A 19,870-nucleotide genomic window follows, 5' to 3' on the forward strand; every position below is an offset into this window, starting at 1 on the left:
AGCAGCCCCAGGCTGAGGCTCCTGGACCGTGTTTTTCTAAAATAACTAACGCGTAGGAGCTTGTGAACTCCTGGGCGCGTGGGCAAGTCACTTAACTTCTCTGAGCCATTTCCTTACCCATTAAAAATGGGAGTGGTACTAGTGCCTGCTTCATAGAGTTTCCACGTGCCTTGGTTCACACTTAGGGTAGCTGTTGGGGTAACTTCAGCCCAAGTCTCTTATGTGCCCTGGCGTAATTGGCTATCACCTTCCTCCTTCTACCGAAGTGCCTCCTCCTGTAGATGAAGCCTGTAAATAAACTGTGTACAGAAACCTGCCACCATCTCCAGCTTTTCAGCAGTCAGATTTGGGGTGGGTCCTTTGGAAGGACTGAAAATCCTCTCACAGAAGATACAATACACACAGCTCATAAATGGCAGATCCAGGACGGAAACCCAGGTCTCCTGCTCCTGTCACTGTGCTCTATGCGATGAGAAATCCAGGGCCATACACAGTGCTCGGCCCCTACCTTCCAGGAGCTCCCAGCCTGGCAGGGGAAGAAGCCACAGGTACAGACTTCCACACCAGATGGGGTGTAATAAATGCCTGAGGTATGAATATTAGCCACAGAAGTGTAGAAGGATGTTGCTTAGATACCCAGGTGCTTCTTTTTTTTTTTTTTTTTTTGGTACGCGGGCCTCTCACTGTTGTGGCCTCTCCCGTTGCGGAGCACAGGCTCCGGATTCGCAGGCTCAGCGGCCATGGCTCACGGGCCCAGCCTCTCCGTGGCACGTGGGATCTTCCCGGACCGGGGCACGAACCCGCGTCCCCTGCGTCGGCAGGCGGACTCTCAACCACTGCGCCACCAGGGAAGCCCCCAGGTGCTTCTTAAACTGTAATATAGGTGGGAATCCCCTGGGGATCATGTTAAAATGCAGATTCTGATTCAGTGGGTCTGGGGTGGGGCCTGAGATTTTCTGCTTTTCTAACGGGCTCGCAGGTGATGCCAATGCTCCTGGTCCACAGACCACACTTGAGTGGTACTGGCTGCGATATCCAGATTTTTCTCTGCATTATCTAATCCTCCATCCAAACATCTAGGAATCAAAAGCAGAACAGGGCTTCCCTGGTGGCGCAGTGGTTGAGAGTCCACCTGCCGATGCAGGAGACACGGGTTCGTGCCCTGGTCCGGGAAGATCCCACATGCCGTGGAGCAACTAAGCCCGTGAGCCATGGCCGCTGGGCCTGCGCGTCCGGAGCCTGTGCTCCGCAGCGGGAGAGGCCACAACAGTGAGAGGCCCGCATACCGCAAAAAAAAAAAAAAAAAAAAAAAAAAAAAAAAAAAAAAAGCAGAACAAAATAGCAACCACTATTAATATAATAATATCAATAAATGTTACTTTGGGGGCTTTTTAAAGATGGCACCCTGGGGCGATCTTCAATAGTCACGGCCTAAATGTCCATTGCGCTCCCGGTGTCACAAGGATTTACAGCATAGGGAAGAATACAAAACTGAATCTCTACCCTCAATAACCTTACTGTTTACAAAGGAGATGAGTCAGATTAAACAGCAGAAGAACAAGTGGGCTCCAGTTCGCACATCTCTACAGTACACATCTACATTCGCAAAAGGCCACAGGAAAGCATGAATAGGCCTCCGACTGTTCATCAGCAGGCATCAATACCCTCCCCACTGGTCTTCCTGTGTCAACCCAGGACCCCCTCCAGTTCATGCTCTCCTCTGTGCTGACCAGAGTAGGCTTTTCAAAATTGCAAGTCTGATCATGTTACAGCCCCTGCCCACCCCCCCATTCCACCACCCCCATTTGCAACCTTCCATTTTTTTCCCACTACTCTTGGCAGGGCCTATAAGGCCCTGCAGGGCTGGCCTCTGCCTCTCCCCGACACTTTGTGCTCCAGCCACACTGGCTGTGCTGTGCTCCTCCTCGTCACACAGGCTTTGCACGTGCTGTTGGCCAGAACACTTGGTTTAACCCCATCGCCTCCCTAATATCAAAGATGAAGAGGGTGCGAGCTTCAAGGGAGTTAGCGTTAACTCTACCTCCCTGAAAGGCTTCCTAGGGGGAGGGACGTTGCTGCTACCTTACAGGAGGAAAAAGACGACATTAGGTGAAACAGAAGCCACATGGTTGGGATGGAGGAAAGAAGGTCTCACCAGGAATGTTAGGGCCAAATGACTCTGAAAACCAGTCAAGATCCTATGACCAGTTTAGAAGAGGATTTCAAATGGTACAGAAACCTGAAATACTACAGAGAAGTCTTTCTTAGTAGTCTCATCCAGACTACCAAATTTCTATCTTTAGCTCTGAGGGTTTTTTTTGAGCTTGAGACTTAAGTCACCACGTGCCTATCTGGATATCTACTCCAAGTACCCCACTGGCCCTCTCAATACAATTAATCACAAACTGAATTCACATCTTCTCTTTCTTAAATCCCCTCTTCTGTCTTTTCTATTTGTCAACTAGTTCATTACTTAGAACCATCTTTGACCCTTTCCCCTTGCCCTCTTCATTTTATCAGTTCTACAGTCTCTCCCTTACCCAACCTTTCTCTCCATTGCCATCACCATCAACATTTTCTCTCAGGTCTTCTTTTTTCTCCAACTGATGCCAAGGCCTTCTACTGGTCTCCCAACTCAAAACACTCCCTACTGGGACTTCCCTGGCAGTCCAGTGGTTAAGACTCCGCACTTCCAATTCAGGGGGCGCAGGTTCCATCCCTGGTCTCGGAACTAAGATACCACATGCCCGCATGGCGCGGCCAAAAAAACAAAAACAAACGAGCAAACAAAAAGCAGTCCCTACCGCCTTACCTGCATGAGCCATGCATGGCCCTGAGCATCGTTCCCCCAATGATTTTCAGTGGATTTTCACCAGCTATACTTGGTCTGACTTTCAAAGTTCCCTTCCATCTGCCTGTCTTTAGTGATTTATCTTCCACCCCTGCTGCTCCTTATGCTCCAGCCTAAGGGAGGTATTTGTCCTGTTCTTGAAAACCTGACGGACCTTCCCAACTGTGACTGCCTATTCCGGTTCCCGCTCCTCCACCCCAGTCCCAATCTTACCCATTCTTCAAGGCTCACCTCAGATACACGTCTTCTACGAAGTCTTCTCTGATAACCCTGGCCACAAGAGGTGGTTCCTCAGAACTCCCACAGCACTGTGAAACACCAATAATTACAGTGCATTCTACCGTGATGATGATAATAATTCCTTTGTATGACAGTGTCAATAATATCTATTAAGGGGACTTCCCTGGTGGCCCAGTGGGTAAGACTGCACACTCCCAATGCACGGGGCCTGGGTTCGATCCCTGGTTGGGGAACTAGATCCCACATGGGTGTTGTAACTAAGAGTCCTCGTGCCGCAACTAAAGATCCCACATGCTGCAGTGAAGATCCCACGTGCCGCAATGAAAACCTGGCACAGCGCAGCCAAAATAAAGAAATAAATATTAATTTTAAAAAATATCTATTAATTTTTGAGCATTTACTAGCTGGGTATCTTGGGCACATTATGTAAATTCATGCCTTCGTCTTTCATCTGTAAAATGATGGTAATAATAGCACCTAGCTCATAGGGCTGTTGTGAGGATTCATTAGAATCATACCTGACACAAAGCACCTGATTAGTGAACATTAGCTACCGTTATGAGTATATGGGTACTTTATATTGTCTCAACTAATCCTCAGACCCCCTGAACTAGGTTCTTTCAAAAAAAATGTGTGGGTTGAGAACTGGTGAGTTTTAGATTAAATGAACTTGTGTGCAAAAAAAAATTGTGGGAGGGCTTCCCTGGTGGTGCTGTGGTTAAGAATCCACCTGCCAATGCAGGGGACACGGGTTCAAGCCCTGGTCCGGGAAGATCCCACACGCCACGGAGCAACTAAGCCCGTGTGCCACAACTACTGAGCCTGCGCTCTAGAGCCCGTGAGCCACAACTACTGAGCCCACGTGATGCAACTACTGAAGTCCACGCGCCTAGAGCCTGTGCTCCACAACAAGAAAAGCCACCGCAATGAGAAGCCCACGCGCCGCAACGAAGAGTAGCCCCCGCTCACCGCAGCTAGAGAAAGTCCACACGCAGCAATGACGACCATATACAGCCAAAAATAAATAAAATAAATTTATTTTTAAAATAAATAAAATAAATTTATTTTTAAAATAAATAAAATAAATTTATTTTTAAAATAAATAAAATAAATTTATTTTTAAAATAAATAAAATAAATTTATTTTTAAAATAAATTTATTTTTAAAATAAAATAAAATAAATTTTTTAAATTGTGAGAAAATATACATAACAAAAAATTTACCATCTTAACCATTTTTAAGTGTACATAAAGTCCAGTAGTATTAAGTACATTCACATTGTTGTGCAGCCAACCTCCAGGAACTCTTTCCATTGCGCAAAACTGAACTTCTGGGGCTTCCCTGGTGGAGCAGTGGTTAACACTCCACGTTCCCAATGCAGGGGAGCCGGGTTCGATCCCTGGTCAGGGAACTAGATCCCACATGCATGCCACAACTAACAGTTCCCATGCCACAACTAAGGAGCCGGCGAGCCAGAACTAAGGAGCCCACCTGCTGCAACTAAGACCCAGCACAACCAAATAAATAAATAAAATGTAACCAAATAAATAAGTAAATAAAATAAATATTTTTTTAAAACCCCTGAACTTCTATTCCTATTAAACAATTCCCCATTTCCCCCTTCCCCTGCCCCTGGCAAGCACTATTTACTTTCTGTCTCTATGAACTGTATTATTATATTCTTTTTACAAACCAAAAAAACCGCGGCTGGGAGAGTAATTTGCTTCTATGAGACAGAATCTGGACTTGAATCTGGGCCCCCGTTCATGCTCTGAGTCACTCTGAAATATGATTTCACCTCACAGATGGGAGGTGAAAAATCATCTGTGATGCATTTTACCTCTCCTACAACCATGATGGCCACTGTGTGACAAGGCCCTCCTCTGTGCCCGTGCATTTTACGTTTTGCAGCCATTCTCACATTTAATCCTCACAGCAGCCCTGCAGTCACTGTGAGGGGCAGTATCCTATCTCCCAGCACAGTGCCGGTACAGGACAGAGACAGTAAATATGTTCAGTGAATATAGGCCTATTTGATGCCTTTAAATAGGTTAAACAATACTAAGTAAGCCTGTTGTGCATTTTAAATACAATTGTCTACATTATTTGAAAACATTGACTCTCTACGGAGAAAACCAGCTGAAATGCCTGAGGTCATAAAGAGTTTCCCAATCCTCGCCACGCCCCTCTCCTCCTGCAGAGTCAATCTGCTCTTCTCACCCCAGGCCACCATCCAATCTGCACTTCATCACCAGCATCGCTGATCCACAGCCAAAGCCAGAGACAGACAGGCAGGCAGGCAAAGGGACACAAGAGACTGTCCTTGCTCTGCTTCCTCCTCCTGCCTCTCCACCCCCATACTCTTCCCTCTAACCATACCCAATTCTGACCATTCTGGAACACGCTCTGTCCTTTCACGCCTCCGTGACTTTGCACATGCTGTTCTCGAAGCCTGGAATGCTTTCCCTCCTCTCGTTCTCCACCTCCGAGACTCCTACAGTCTTTGCAAGCCACCTCCGAAGTCACCTCCTCTGTGAAGACTCCTCCCCTACCCGCCCCCCAAGCTGTGAGCCCGCCCCTCCTAGAAGCCCACTAGCTAGCTCCTCCAAATGCTCTAGCAGTTGGACTGAAATGACTGTTTGTAAGTCAGGGTGTCCCCCATGTCCCCAGCTCCTTGTGCTGAGATAAGGCTTCATCTCTGCTCTGAGCAGGGGTAAAGAGAAGCCCGGATCACTGATTTTTTTTTTTTTTTCAATGTTCCTGGTATATGTGAACATGAAGAGATAACAAAACAAGATCTCAAATATTGAGGCATATTTTTCAATGTCTAGCAAATGAATGCTTCCAATACAAAAAATTATAATTGTGCTGCTCACAAGATAATTATAGGATTTATTTAAATATAATAATTTATAGTGCTCCCCAGGCACAGTGGCCTGTTAATAAGAAACAAGCTTCAGGATATACAAGGAGGCTCTTTGATCAAATTGGTCAGTGGATCTGACATAATGTAAAACCCCATTTGGAGATAATGTCAAAAGCCTGAATTGGAGACCCTGATGAAATGGTACTCCTGGCCCCTTTCCCCAGTGGTAGGCTGTGCTGCTGCCTCTACACCCAGTAGGTGCGCATTGTTTGCTGAATAATGGTAACAAACACAGCTTTCCAAGTTGGTTATTGAAAACCCACACACAATAAGTATTCCTGGGAAACAATGAAGTCCTGAACAATGGGGCAGGAAGCCACCTCCTCCTCCAGTGACCCCCAACTCTAAGAGTCCAGCTGAAGGCTGCAACAGGAAACCTGTCACCCACTGTCTTTCCTCCCTCTCTTCCCCACTCAGGGGCCACCCCCACCCAGGGGCACCAAATGCACTCATGCTTTCCATCCGCTCTCAGCCCCTCTTCTCCTCTAGCCTCTGGAGGGTCCCAGGTGAAGAAAGAGAAAAGCACTTACTCACAGAAGGAGGCAAGCAGCCAAGCTGGGCTTGGAGAGTCATCCTGCCCCCAGGCAGGCCTGAGGAATAAAAGGAATAAAAGGAATGAGAGGACAAAGAAGGACTTAAAGCTCTGGAACAAGGGGAAAGAAAAGGCCTAAGAAAGTTTACAAAGCAATCTGTCAGAGAAGGGATGAAAAGGGAGCCCCACTGAGCTGAGGGGCTCAGGCACTCACCTCACCTTCGGCCCAGTTAGAAACCTGCAATTACTTGGCCAAAGTCTGAACCGATCTCCCTCTTCCTTGTCCCAGAGGTTTCCCTGGGCGTGCAAGGCCTCACCTTGCTGGGTTCTTGGCAGCCCCAAATACCTCTGCTCTACTCGGCTCAATACACCAGTTCTCTTGAACCCAACTAACTGGCTCAACTTCCAGTTCCCTCTGGATTTTCAGAAGAAACACTATGGATAATACAGTCATCAGCAGATCCTCAAAGCTATCCAGCCACTCTGACTGCCCAGATGTTCTGAGCCAGTGAAAATATCCTCAGGCCTTTCTGCAAGTCTCTCCTGCCACCAAAGGCAGGATTAATAATAATACCAACTATCATCTGAGTGCTCACTCTGTGTTGAATGCTTTAAGTCATCTCACTTACTGCTCACCACCACCTTAGGTATGATTACCCCATTTCACAGAAAGGGAAATAGGCCTGGAGAGATTAAATGTCTTTCCAAGGGATACACAGCCTGGATTCCAACCCAGGTCTGTCTGACCTTGGTGCCCACACACTTCCCACTCAGCACACTGCCTCTTGGGGACCCTCTGCGATTCTATTTTCTGTGGTTCCCATATTAATTTTAGATGGGGTAGGATGGTACAATTCTGTGGTATCTAAAAAAATTCCTTGCCTCACAGTTGGGAGTGAGAAGAGGAGCAGGAGTGGGAGAGTCCGCCTCATGGCTGGGTAGGGTCTTAGTTCTTTTTAGACACTTGAGTAATTTAACCATAAATAACTGGGCACTGGGAACAGGACACTCACTAATAAAAGCATAGCCTAAAGTCACGTTTGAAGAAAAAAATTCAAGTCACTTCGTGGGTGGACATATCTGCAAAACAAAAGAAAAGCCCCTTTCCCAGCCCAGGCAGAGAAGTCTCCTGTACAGTTAGAGACAACAGGCTTCTGGGCACGTAGCCAAGGTTCTGGGGATATTTATAACTTGAAGAGGGTGGGAGTCCCTAATAAGCTGCTATATTCTTTTTCCATCACTTCCCTCTCCAAGGCTACAGCGATCTCAGAGCTCTTCCCCACGCAGAATGCCTGCTTTCCCTAGTGCTCAGCTTCCATTGTCTAATTTTCTCATCCTGGCTGGGGAAAGGGAAGGCTGCAAGTCCTTCCGTTCGGAAGAACTCCAGTTGAATGTAGCTTAGCTGCTGGTGGTGTTTCTTGGCTAGCTGCTGTGGTCTCAGGAATCTGCCTATGAGCCTGTGGTTTCTCTGAGCTGTCTGAGAGTCTGAGGTCTCGGGAATCTGTGAGTCTTTGGGATCCGCCTACGATCTCTGGGCTTTGCCTGCACGTCTACGGATTCGAGATCTACCTGCAGATCTGAGATAGACAGGATCTGCCAGTGACCCCCAGAATATTTCCGAACGTCTGTAGTCTCAGAGAACTCTGCCTGCGGATTTGAAATCTGTTTGAGGCCTCCTGGATCTTGGAGCCGGCGACCTAGCGGATCTTTTGCGGGCCAGGAGGTAGGTCTGTTCGTTCCCAGTTCGGGTTTTCGGCTTCCCACCTTCAGCTGGTCAGGGACTGCTAACAACCTTAAGGGTCCGCCGGGCGTGGGCCATTAGAGCCCCACGATCCCATCGATGCGGGAGGCCGCCAGGAACCCTTTTAGCAGGCAAGCCCTCAGGGATGATAAGGACGGTCCTTCCCAACCCTGGGGTCTGGCTCGCTCCACCTTACGCGCCCCTATACCCCACCCTCGCTTCTGATTTCCCTCCGGCTTTTGCGTCCCCTCCGCTAGGCGCAACTCAGCCTGCCCCTCAAGGAGCACCCTCTTTTAGAAGGACGCCCCTACAGGGTTAACAGCGATGGAGCCGGGACACAAGCCTGGCCCAGCCGCGGACCACACTTGCTGGCGGACGGGCGGCGCGTTGCCCCCTAGGAGTTGTAGTCTGCGTAGCAGTGTGAGAATGCCGCAGTCGCTGCTGGGTGATGTAGTGCGTAGGTGGAGCTCAAAGTTCCAGCGCGGCCGCTGAGTCTCCCCCTGGGGAGTGGGCGGCTGCTGCTTTCCTCTCAGGCCCAGGATGTCAAATGAGAGCTAATCCCAGCTGAACTCAACACAGGCCAGCGCCTAAATTAGGCTCGACGTCGCAGTTAAGGTCCGACTCAAGATAAGCTTCTAGGGACGTGAAGAGAAGCAAGGCAACCTCCCTGGCTTAAGCCGGCTGTGGTCTCCAAGAGAGGAGAGCGGAAGATTCTCCGCCCTGGCAAGGAGGACTAGCTTTTTTCTTCACCCTTTTGTTCTTTTCCCTCCGTGGCTTTTGGCCTCTGACTAGCCTTTGTACGCCCGAATGGAACTCCAACTCCCGACAGGCCACGGGGGCGGGTGCAGGCGTGCTAAAGGTGCTCGGCCGTGCTACAAGAGGCGGGCCTCGTATTCGCTTCGCTCGCTGATTGGCTGAGACAGCTGCCGGAAAGGGCCCAGCCTCGACATGGAAGAGCAGAGGCGTTCTGTGGGCTGGGCTGAGAGCCTCCTCCCTGAGACAGCCTCGGCCTGACCCCCGGCTCGGGAGGGACCGAGCCAGGGGGCTGTCTTAGTAATTCCGGGAGCCTCCACCCCTTGGTGGCGGAGACACGGAGGGCGGGTCGCGCTCGAGGGTCAGGGAGGAGAGTGACCCGGCCCGGATTCAGGGCCCTCCCCAGTCGCCTGGCGGCCAGAACTCCAGCCCCGGGGAGTGGGCAGGGCCTGTTTCTGTGCCTCACGCCCTGCTTTTCGCCTCCTTTAGCGCTGTCTGCTAGCTGCTTTTCCTGCTCTCTCTCTCTCCTGGGAGGCGAATCCTTGAGCCCGAGATGGCAGCCACCCTGCTCATGGCTGGGTCCCAGGTAAGCCGGGGGTGGCTTCTCGGACGCTGCCTGTGCTTACCCACCTCGTCCCTGCGTTTCTTTGCTCCGCGAATCTCTGTGGGAAATTCCCTGAGATTAGTAAGTAATTCGCTTGCTTCGTTATTCTGCCTCCAGAGACCCAGTATCAGGACAGTATAGCCACAAACAAGCATTTATTGAACACCTGCTGTTTGCCTTTAAATACTGGGGAGACAAAAGATGCATGAGGCATGCCCACCCTGCCTGCTCACAATCAGTAGGAAGACAGATGCATCCGGTTAACCATGAAACTACATGATAAGAGCACTATTTTCTGTAGGAGCAACATGCTGTGGGAACCAAGAAGTGGGAGTATTAATTCTCTCTGAGGTGTGGGAGGGAGGGAGGAGTGGAGCAGAGCAGCGAGATGGGGCGCATTGAAGAACAGTCGGTGCTGGAACAGGGCCTTAATAGGATTTCACTACCCTGAGAAAGATATTCCAAGAAAATAGGAACATTGTGGGTAAAGGTATGGAATGATGTAGGTGTTAGTTGTATTCTGAGAAAAGTATTGCTAGAGGGTAAGGTTCGGAGTGGGGCAGGGATATCTGGCCATGGGACCAAAGCAATCAGCTCATAAATTGCTCTCTCCTTTACCACATCTCTTTGTTGCTTGTTTATCTCTCCTTTGGACTCTACATATCAGGCCTTATACCTTTTGCCCCCTCAACAATTCTAGCCATGTCTCTAATTTCGAAAAGAAAAACTGGTACTAACCTCCTAGATACCAAGTATTGAGGAAGCAATGTGTGATTTCAGGCACCTGTGACATTTGAAGATATGGCCATGTATCTCACCCGGGAAGAATGGAGACCTCTGGACCCTACACAAAGGGACCTTTACAGGGATGTTATGCAGGAGAATTATGGCAATGTTGTCTCATTAGGTAAGGCTTCTCTATCTTTCTCCACCCCACGTTTTTGAGACTGTCAAAAATGCCTTAGCTCTTGGGACTTACCTGGTGGTCCAGTGGTTGGGACTGTGCTCCCAGTGCAGGGGGCCCAGGTTCGATCCCTGGTCAGGGAACTGGATCCCACATGTTGCGACGAAAGATCCCGCCTGCCGCAGCTAAGACCTGGTGCAGCCAAACAAATAAATATTTTTTTAAAAAAAAGCCTTAGTTCTTTCAACACAACCTAGTTAGTTGATTCTTAAAGCACTTAATTGGATTTTGGCTTGAGTTGAGTCCTCAGGCAGATCTTTGAATGTGGGAATATCAAGGTCATATGGTCTAAAATGAAAGATCGTTCTTGCACATTTTAGAAACACTCAGATTTCTTGCGCCCTGAGTCATTTGCCATTCTCCAGCCTGTCTGTACAGATCACTGACCAAACAGGTCTGACATAATGGTGCTTGCCAAGATATAAATGCCCCTGTAAATGGTGCTTTTACTAGAAGATAAAGGGGTTCTGACCCAGGTTCATGGGAAGGCAAAAGCCACCTTTTTGTGTTTGCTTTGGCTTCAGAGCTGTAGCTTTGCCTCAGGTCCTTTATTTATCCAGAGCAGATACTTGTCTAGAGACGTTTCAGAGTTGATCATAGATTTTGAGTGTGTTAGATGATGTTGTTCCAGAAGAATCCTGAACTAAATGAGATCACAAATTCTATTAGAGAGGGAAGCTAATTTTTTTGGTGGTCTGCAAACCTGTCTTTTCACTTAGATATCCTTTGGTCTGGGTGTAACTAGAATAAACAGTGTATTCTTGAGCTGAAAGTCTTTTGACTCACTTTGTCTCCTGTTAGGACTTGACAGAAGTTAGCAATCATGTATGGTTGACTAGGTCATCTGCCATTCATTAGGATTATTCCTTTTTATGAAATCTTTATTCCTATAGCTTTTAGCAAACAAAAGGCAAGCTGTGAAGGATTTCCTTTTTAAATTGGGCTCTCTCTGATGTCCCAACTTTCTTGGATCCTTCCTTTCAAAATGCAGCCAGAAGTGAAGTTATCTACCCAGATCTATTGTAGTCAGTAACCCAAATATTCCACTCGATCCAACAAAAGCAAGAAATGAGAATCTTAAAGAAATGTGAATTTATATGTCAGTGGTCCAGCCCAAGGAGCACATTTTGGAAGGATGGAAGCATGGAAGCACACACAAAATATATATATATATTTCTTGCCCATCTAAGTTTGGGAGTGGGTTAGGTAATGTTTACAAGGCTTCTTTACCTCAAGACTCTTCAGAACCTTTAATGTGATATCAGGCATTTTGCATTTCTAAGAAGATGATCTTGTATGCACCATTTATCAAACTAGTATATCCCTGGACTCTTTTCTCCCAGCATACCTAGTAATCTCTTTCTGAAGAGTGTACCAAGAAACACAACTTGGAAAAAGCGGTGTGTGGTAGAAAGTTTCTTGTAGACAGTGACTGTGTATATTTGATTTTCATTTAAAGTCTTTACCTAGTCAATGCCAATAATATTCTGAGCCAGGCATCTCTTTTGCCTTCTCCAACCTTCCCACCTCTATTTTCATTAAAAGGCCACTGAGGGAATTCCCTGGCGGTCCCGTGGTTAGGACTCCGCACTTTCACTGTGCTGGGCCTGGGTTCGATCCCTGGTGGAGTTCCCCTCAAGCCACGTAGCGTGGCCGAAAAAAAACAGCCACTGAAAAGTAGCAAGTAACATTTGGCAGTCATTTTTCCTGTCAACCGAGACTTGATGTAGATTGATAAAAATTTGTTTTTCTCCATGCTAACCCAGTAGGTTCTTAGTAAATATTATATAATGGTAATGAGGAAGGCTTGACAAGAACATACACATACGCACACATTCATTCACATATACAATATCTAGGCTCTTGGCTTTTAGAAATTCTAATTTAGAGTCTTTTATATTTTCTGTTTATGGTTTTCTTCTTTTGAAACACCAGGAACATATACAATATTCATAAGGAACCATTAACTGTAGTGATACAGAGCATGAACTTTTATCAGACAGAACTGGATTTGAATCTTAGCTTCACCATTTACTACTGTATGACCTTTTGCTAGTCACTTCTGTGGGCCTTGAATCTCTCATTCATAAAGTAGAAATCATCATAATGCCTGGCTCTCAGTGTGGCTGAGGTAATTCACATAAAGAACTTAGCACAATGCCCAGCACACAGTAGATAATTTTTGTGTGTGTTTACCAGTATTATTCTTCACCTTTTATTACAGATTTTGAAATCAGGAGTGAAAACGAGGTGAATCCAAAACAAGAGATTAGTGAAGATGTGGAATTTGGGACTGCATCTGAAAGACCTGTTGGTAATACTGAGGACAGTCCTGAAAGTGAAGAGGCCTTTGAAAACAGGGATAGATCAGAAAGACAATGGGGAGATCTCACAGCAGAAGAGTGGGTAAGCTATCCTCTCCAACAAGTCACCGATCTGCTTGTCCACAAAGAAGTCCATACAAGCATCCGATATCATATATGTTCTCATTGTGGAAAGGCCTTTAGTCAGATCTCAGACCTTAATCGACATCAGAAAACACATACCGGTGACAGACCCTATAAGTGTTATGAATGTGGAAAGGGCTTCAGTCGGAGTTCCCACCTTATTCAGCATCAAAGAACACACACTGGGGAGAGGCCCTATGACTGTAATGAGTGCGGGAAAAGTTTTGGAAGAAGCTCCCACCTCATTCAGCATCAGACAATCCACACTGGAGAAAAGCCCCACAAATGTAACGAGTGTGGAAAAAGTTTCTGCCGGCTCTCTCACCTAATCCAGCACCAACGGACCCACAGTGGAGAAAAACCCTATGAGTGTGAGGAGTGTGGGAAAAGCTTCAGCCGGAGCTCTCACCTAGCTCAGCACCAGAGGACCCACACAGGTGAGAAGCCTTACGAATGTAACGAATGTGGGAGAGGCTTCAGTGAGAGATCTGATCTGATCAAACACTATCGTGTCCACACGGGGGAAAGGCCCTACAAGTGTGATGAATGTGGGAAGAATTTCAGTCAGAACTCCGACCTTGTGCGCCATCGCAGAGCCCACACAGGGGAAAAGCCATACCACTGTAATGAATGTGGGGAGAATTTCAGCCGCATCTCACACTTGGTTCAGCACCAGAGAACCCATACTGGGGAAAAGCCATATGAATGTAACGCCTGTGGGAAAAGCTTCAGCCGGAGCTCTCATCTTATCACACACCAGAAAATTCACACTGGAGAGAAGCCCTATGAGTGCAACGAGTGTTGGCGAAGCTTTGGTGAAAGGTCAGACCTAATTAAACACCAGAGAACCCACACAGGAGAGAAACCCTATGAGTGTGTGCAGTGTGGAAAAGGTTTCACCCAGAGCTCCAACCTCATCACACATCAAAGAGTTCATACAGGAGAGAAGCCTTATGAATGTACCGAATGTGAGAAGAGTTTCAGCCGGAGCTCAGCTCTCATTAAACATAAGAGAGTTCACACTGACTAAGTCCTGTAATTACGACTGAGAAATGAATGATTTATTTGAAGGTACAATTTTATTTGATATCAAAGAGCTCTCTCAAGACTGAGCTGCTTTTACTGTACTGAATTTCCTTGTTGTGGGCCACAGTTTAAAACATCGAAGAAGACAAGCCACTTGAAATTCTGATCCATGGCTTTGGGAATGGTATTCCTTCCTCCAAAATAGTGATTTTTATTCACCCTATATTAATGAATTATTTCATCAAAATCAGCCCCACAAGTAACTGGAAATCTGAAGACCAGGTGCTAAATGCTGGTAAATGCTCAGGCCTGGAAATGGAGTAAATCTTTAAAAGTAATTTCTCCCATCCTTGGCCCAAAGAACTATGCTAGGGGAAATATTGACCTGTGATAGGGTGGTCACAGCTGCTTTGGTAAAAGACAACCAGAGACTTTGCCTGAATTGCCACACCTATTCACTCACCATAGTAGCTGGGCACACACATCTTCCTTTCAAAGGGCTTTATCCTTGAGTTGCTCATGCATTTGTATCTTTCTGTCTTCCTAAGAGCAGGATTCTGCGTGATGAAGGCAATGAGCATAACTTTTTGCCTCATTGTTTCTAATTAACTTTTTTAAAGCTTTCATGTTTGTGGAAGCTAACTGAAGATACAGATTGAAAGGAAAAATGAGACACAGATTTGGGGACCAAGGACTCATCAACAGTGGTGACTTTAGCAAGAGATGCCCACTGTTATTGCCATTAATCAGAATTTATTAATTTTCTTTGGGGATCACTGTAGGGAATATTGTAGGGAAAATATCTTCAAGGAAAGATAGGACCATAAGTGATGGTGGAGTGTAAGGAGCAAGTGGAATTGACCACTTCAGGGAAGGAAACACAGAGTCCCTTCCCAAGGAACGCAGGTCATTTCTCTGTTCTTTCCCCTCTACCGTTTAAGATCAATTCTCCCTATACTGCTAACTCTAGGATTTGATAAGGGCCACATCCCAGTGTTTATCTTAGCTTGCGTAAGGGCATGTGTATGTACATGTAAAACGTGTATTCCTGTTGTTTTTCCAGTAGCAGAAACTGAATTCACACTGAATTAGCATGTTCTTGGGTGATATTGATCATGTGACAGAACTACAGACATAACTCCAATGTGAGAAATGTCCTTTTTTTCATTCTTTATGAAAAAAAAATTGAAACACTAGTGCTGTAATGTGTACTCTCCTGTAAGATCTGTCTTTGTACAGAACCAAGCACTTGTTTATATGTATCAGTCAGTTGGAGATTATTACCAGACAAATGGGTTGATTGTCCTGTTCTCAGACTGAATTATCTTCTCTTTGGCCTAGTCACAGGGAATTAATAAAACTAGATAGGAAAGTATTTCCATTCTCCCAGCCTACAGATATAAGTGGTTACTGTAAGAGTTGACCCACTTTAAGCCCAGTAGTGTCAGTTCTCCTTATCTCAGCCCAAATAGGAATTAAGAAATATCCCAAATGTTGATGCTTATCCAAGCATTTGGGGGTAGGAGTGGGAGGGAACTGATGCCCCGGAGATGGGACTAGAGTGAGGAATATATATTTTTTGAGCCTGCCCCACGTTTTTTCTACTGTATTGTGAGTGTTGTAATGTTTGAAAAACTTTTGCCATAGCTCTTTGGGACTTGGCGTTAAAGGGGCCAGTGGTCTCCCTTGGGTAGTGTACTATAGTGATTTATTATGACCCACAACCATGTGGGTCTGCATCCCTTGCAAATGACACAACCTCAAAAGTAACAATGAAAAAACACTCCACCAAGTAGGTGTCTTTATGTTGTCACTCTTATTTAAATACAAACTCGGGCAGGGAGCATGTTTTTCGTTCTATACAAAACCTAGCTGACTTTGGATATTCATATTTTAATTGTTGAATGACTTACATGTTCTTGATGACTGAACTCAAATGTCTTTTTCCCGTATCAGTGTTGCTGGTGGTTTTAATGAATATCAAAGTTCTGTTGTTTCTGTGAGCCACTAGGGGCATCAGCTTCGGAGTGGCTGTAGAAGAAGACAGCATCTCCATGACCTAACTATTTTACCCCCTTTTCCTTCCCTACTCCCCTGCCCCACCCCCAAGCTGTTCCTTCTGCTGCTTTTGGCTTCTGAGTGCCCCAGCCCTCTCTCCAGACATGTACACTTCAGTTGGGAAGTTCAAAGGGCAAGGGCCGGACCAGCTCTGTCTCCTCTCTTCCTGCCAGTTGTTGCCCATTTGCTGTGTTGAACTCTGTGTAAAGTTATGCCTCTCTTTGCTAAAGCTTTTTGCATGCCTTCTGCTCCCAAGTCTCTGGCTGCTTCTGCACACACCCTGAACACATTGTGCCTGTTTCCTATGGTTGTGGAGAGTGAGTGAACAAGTAAGTATGTACAGCAGTTTTCCTTATGGTATTGGTCACAGTTATCGTGTCTATCTATATCTGTATAATTCTAACAATATCCTGTAATTAAAAGTATAATTTTTAAAATCAAAAAGCTGAGAATTATTTTAGTAATCCAGCACCAATTCATAAAACGGCTTTTCATCAGATTTATTAAAATTGGGCACAATTGTTTTTATATTGATGCATTTGTACAGATGTTCTTGCGGAAATTTGGGAATACCGTGTCTTCACATATTGGTGAGCCCTCTGGATATTGCCATATTTTGGCAAGTGCAAAAACCTGGACAGTTCCCTGTGAAGATTAGGCTGGTGGCAAAACAACATGGAAATATTTGATATGGGTAACTCATTAGCTTTGGAGAAGGGAAACAGAAGAAAAAAAAAAATCCTAACGGAAAAACGAGAGGAGGCCATATTGCTTTAAGGAGATATTTTTGAGTATCTGTTAAGGATACTAAAACAAATCCCAGAACAGAGATACGTCTTAGAAAGAAAGGCTCTATATTCATGACATGATTGTGCAGTCTGCCTAAGGCAGTGATTATGTTCTACTAGGGTGTGGCGATGATTTTCAAATTACTTACACGTAATTTTATCTTACAAAACATTTTTTTAAATGGAAGGCCAGTCTAGGCAGAGGTAGGGAGTGGAAGTGCTTTAAATCGGGCAAAAATACAAATATGAAAGAAAAGTTTTAATTAACCCTATGGCCAAGACTGGAAAAAGAAAGAGATTTTATCAAACCTTTTTAAAATTTTTGGCTGCACCGCATGGCTTGTGGGATCTTAGTTCCCCAACCAGGGATATCGAACCTGTGCCCTTGGCAGTGAAAGCGCGGAGTCCTAACCACTGGACCTCCAGGGAGTTCCTGTAAACATTTTTAAAAACTCCTTTTCTCCTTTCTACATGTTCAGCATTTTTTATTTCTGGGTAGGAAAGTTTAAGGAAAATGCTGGAGAAATTCACCTGGAACCTCTCCTTCAGGGCATTTAACATGTTAATGTTTCGCCATTATTATAGTAGAGGCCGATTTCCTTTGAATTTTCTCTAGGAGGCTACTAGCCCTTTGTTATGGCTGTACTTCCAGCCCATTAGGACCCCACTGAGTCTACTGAAATGATAATTTGTTAAATGGTTCCCTAGTGTTTCAAACGTTAGTGTTCCTGCTGAAAAAGGAGTTCCTACGCCCTGGGAGGAATGCACCTCTTTGAAGCATTGGTTAGATACCTAACTGTAATGGAGTAGCCGACTGGGACCTGCTTATCTATAGGAGACTTCAAGATAAAAAGTTGTTAGTGTGGGACTTCCCTGGTGTGTGGTGGTTAAGACTTTGCCCGCCAATGCAGGGGGTGTGGGCCCGAGCCCTGGTCGGGGAACTAAGATCCCACATGCCTCGTGGCCAAAACACCAAAACATAAAACAGGAGCAATATTGTAACAAATTCAATAAAGATTTTTTAAAATGGTCCACTTCAAAAAAAAAATCTTTAAAAAAAGCATTGTAAAGCAGTTATATTCCAATAAAGATGTAAAAAAATAGATGGAAGATAAGGAATCAGAAGCATCCAGTTGAAATTACTTCAAACTTTTTGTGAAGATGAGAGATAAGACTGTATGAAAAGAAGTAAGGAATAAGTCCTGGAAATAAAGCAATGGAAAAGGTTTTCGTTTAACGACAGAGAACACTGTGATATGTGAATAGGCAAAGGGGAGAAAACTAGTGGAGAGAAAAGGACTGGAGAAAAAAGTTGTTAGTGAAAAACAATTGAGTAAAGTGAATAGAAGAAAATTACCCTGTAATGACCTAAAAGGTTTCATGGAGAATCCCATTGTATTGTCTGTTTTCCTAAATGCTTCATATTCCAAGTTTGTATCATTTTCAGCTTCTTCAAAGGTGCTTTTTTTCCCTCTGGCAGAGACTGAGGCTGGTAACATCAAAATCTCACTTTGAATTTCACACCAGCCCCTGCGGCTGCCCTGTAGATGTCTCCACTTGGAAATTACCCAGGCAGACCTCAAACTGAATTTACCACTTTGTTCTATCACCGTCACCCCTCACCTGCTTCTCATGTTATTTCCTAACTCAGTCATGGCCTAGTCATCCAAGTTAGAAACTTGCATATCATACTTGAAAACTTCTTCTTTAGCCACCCTCCCAAAATCAATAATGAAAATTAGTTGAATTAGTCTTCAGTAATTAGTCTTATGACATACCACCTCCTAAATAGTTCTAAAATCTGTCTACCTGCTCTCTGTACTGCCACCACTTATCATGTGACCTTGGGCAAGTTACTTAACTACTCTGTTCCTTGGATTGCCCATCTGTAAAATGGGGGCAATTATATCCATCTCACAGAGTTGTAAAGATTAAATTAAATAATGGGGCTCAAAATATTAGCTGCAGTTATTCAGACCATCACCAAGCCACATCCTGCTTACTGAAACAACCTCTTAATGAATCTCATCTATTTTCAACCCCATTCCATCTATTCTCCCTTGCTGCAGCTAGAATTATCTTTCTGAAGGGCACACGCCTTCATGCCACTCTTCTGTGCAAAACTTTCTCATGCTTTCCATTGCCAGCAGCATGCAGTGTGATGTAGGTCATCAAGATCTGGCCTCTGCTGCCCTCGTCAGCTTCAGTTCTCTGCACTTTCCCTGTACTTGCAACGCTCTTCAAGTTGCATCTCTTTCTCTCCACTCTTCTGGTCAGCTCCTTCTCATCCTTCAGGTCTCATACTTAACTTGTTCTAGGGAACCTTTCGCGATCCCATGAGACTGGATCAGGTGTTCCTGTTCAGTGTTCCCTGGGATTATCCCACTGAAAGCACTTTATTCATTTTGTAATTGCCTGTTCACTTTTTCATCTCCTCCAGTAGACTTTGATATCCTTGAAGAAATCACTGTGTCTTGCTCATCATTGTATCTTCAGCCCCTAGCAAAATATTTGAATTAGAGTAGGCAGGCAACAAATATTTCTTGGATAAATGAGAGGAGAATATGTATAAACCTCATTCCCTTCATCAGGACTGGTGACTTCATTTCTGATTTGTCACTGCACAAGCTATTCGTAAAAGAAATTCTGTAGAAACAGTAGATATTCTCTCATTGCATATCTGGTGAGGCCTAATGCAAGAGGGAAAAGGCACCCAAAGGCAATGTGGCCCAACTAAGACACCCCCTCCCAAGGTAAAACTGGGATAAAGTCACTGGCCCCTCATGCTTCAGTATTTGAATCATTGTCATCTTTGGAGGGTTATCTAGGATTAGACATCATGGCAACTTTGGTGACATGTTACAAGGCAAGCTCTCAATACAGGAAGCTTGGGCAGGATTCTAAGCTCCCAGCTGCAGGTTTGGCTGTTGGTCAACCTCT

The 19,870-nt window shown here is 45.3% G+C and overlaps 1 protein-coding gene across 3 annotated transcripts; it reads left to right on the plus strand.

The window, feature by feature from the left end:
- The first annotated feature begins 7,761 nt into the window (after positions 1–7,761).
- On the plus strand, positions 7,762–16,586 carry ZNF436 (zinc finger protein 436). 3 transcript variants are annotated; one of them, XM_059062275.2, is made up of 4 exons: positions 7,789–8,272; positions 9,533–9,629; positions 10,428–10,554; positions 12,836–16,586. In XM_059062275.2, the coding sequence occupies exons 2-4, from the start codon at positions 9,597–9,599 to the stop codon at positions 14,086–14,088; spliced, it is 1,413 nt and encodes a 470-aa protein (XP_058918258.1). In that variant the 5' UTR covers positions 7,789–8,272; positions 9,533–9,596; the 3' UTR covers positions 14,089–16,586. The 3 variants fall into 3 exon arrangements, with proteins under 3 accessions (XP_066871285.1, XP_058918258.1, XP_058918264.1); XM_059062281.2 differs by lacking the exon at positions 7,789–8,272 and adding an exon at positions 8,722–8,905; XM_067015184.1 differs by lacking the exon at positions 9,533–9,629 and having other exon boundaries at positions 7,762–8,272.
- The last annotated feature ends 3,284 nt before the right edge of the window (positions 16,587–19,870 follow it).

The sequence above is a fragment of the Kogia breviceps genome, chromosome 1 (assembly GCF_026419965.1).
Source record: "Kogia breviceps isolate mKogBre1 chromosome 1, mKogBre1 haplotype 1, whole genome shotgun sequence".
Taxonomy (NCBI): domain Eukaryota; kingdom Metazoa; phylum Chordata; class Mammalia; order Artiodactyla; family Physeteridae; genus Kogia; species Kogia breviceps.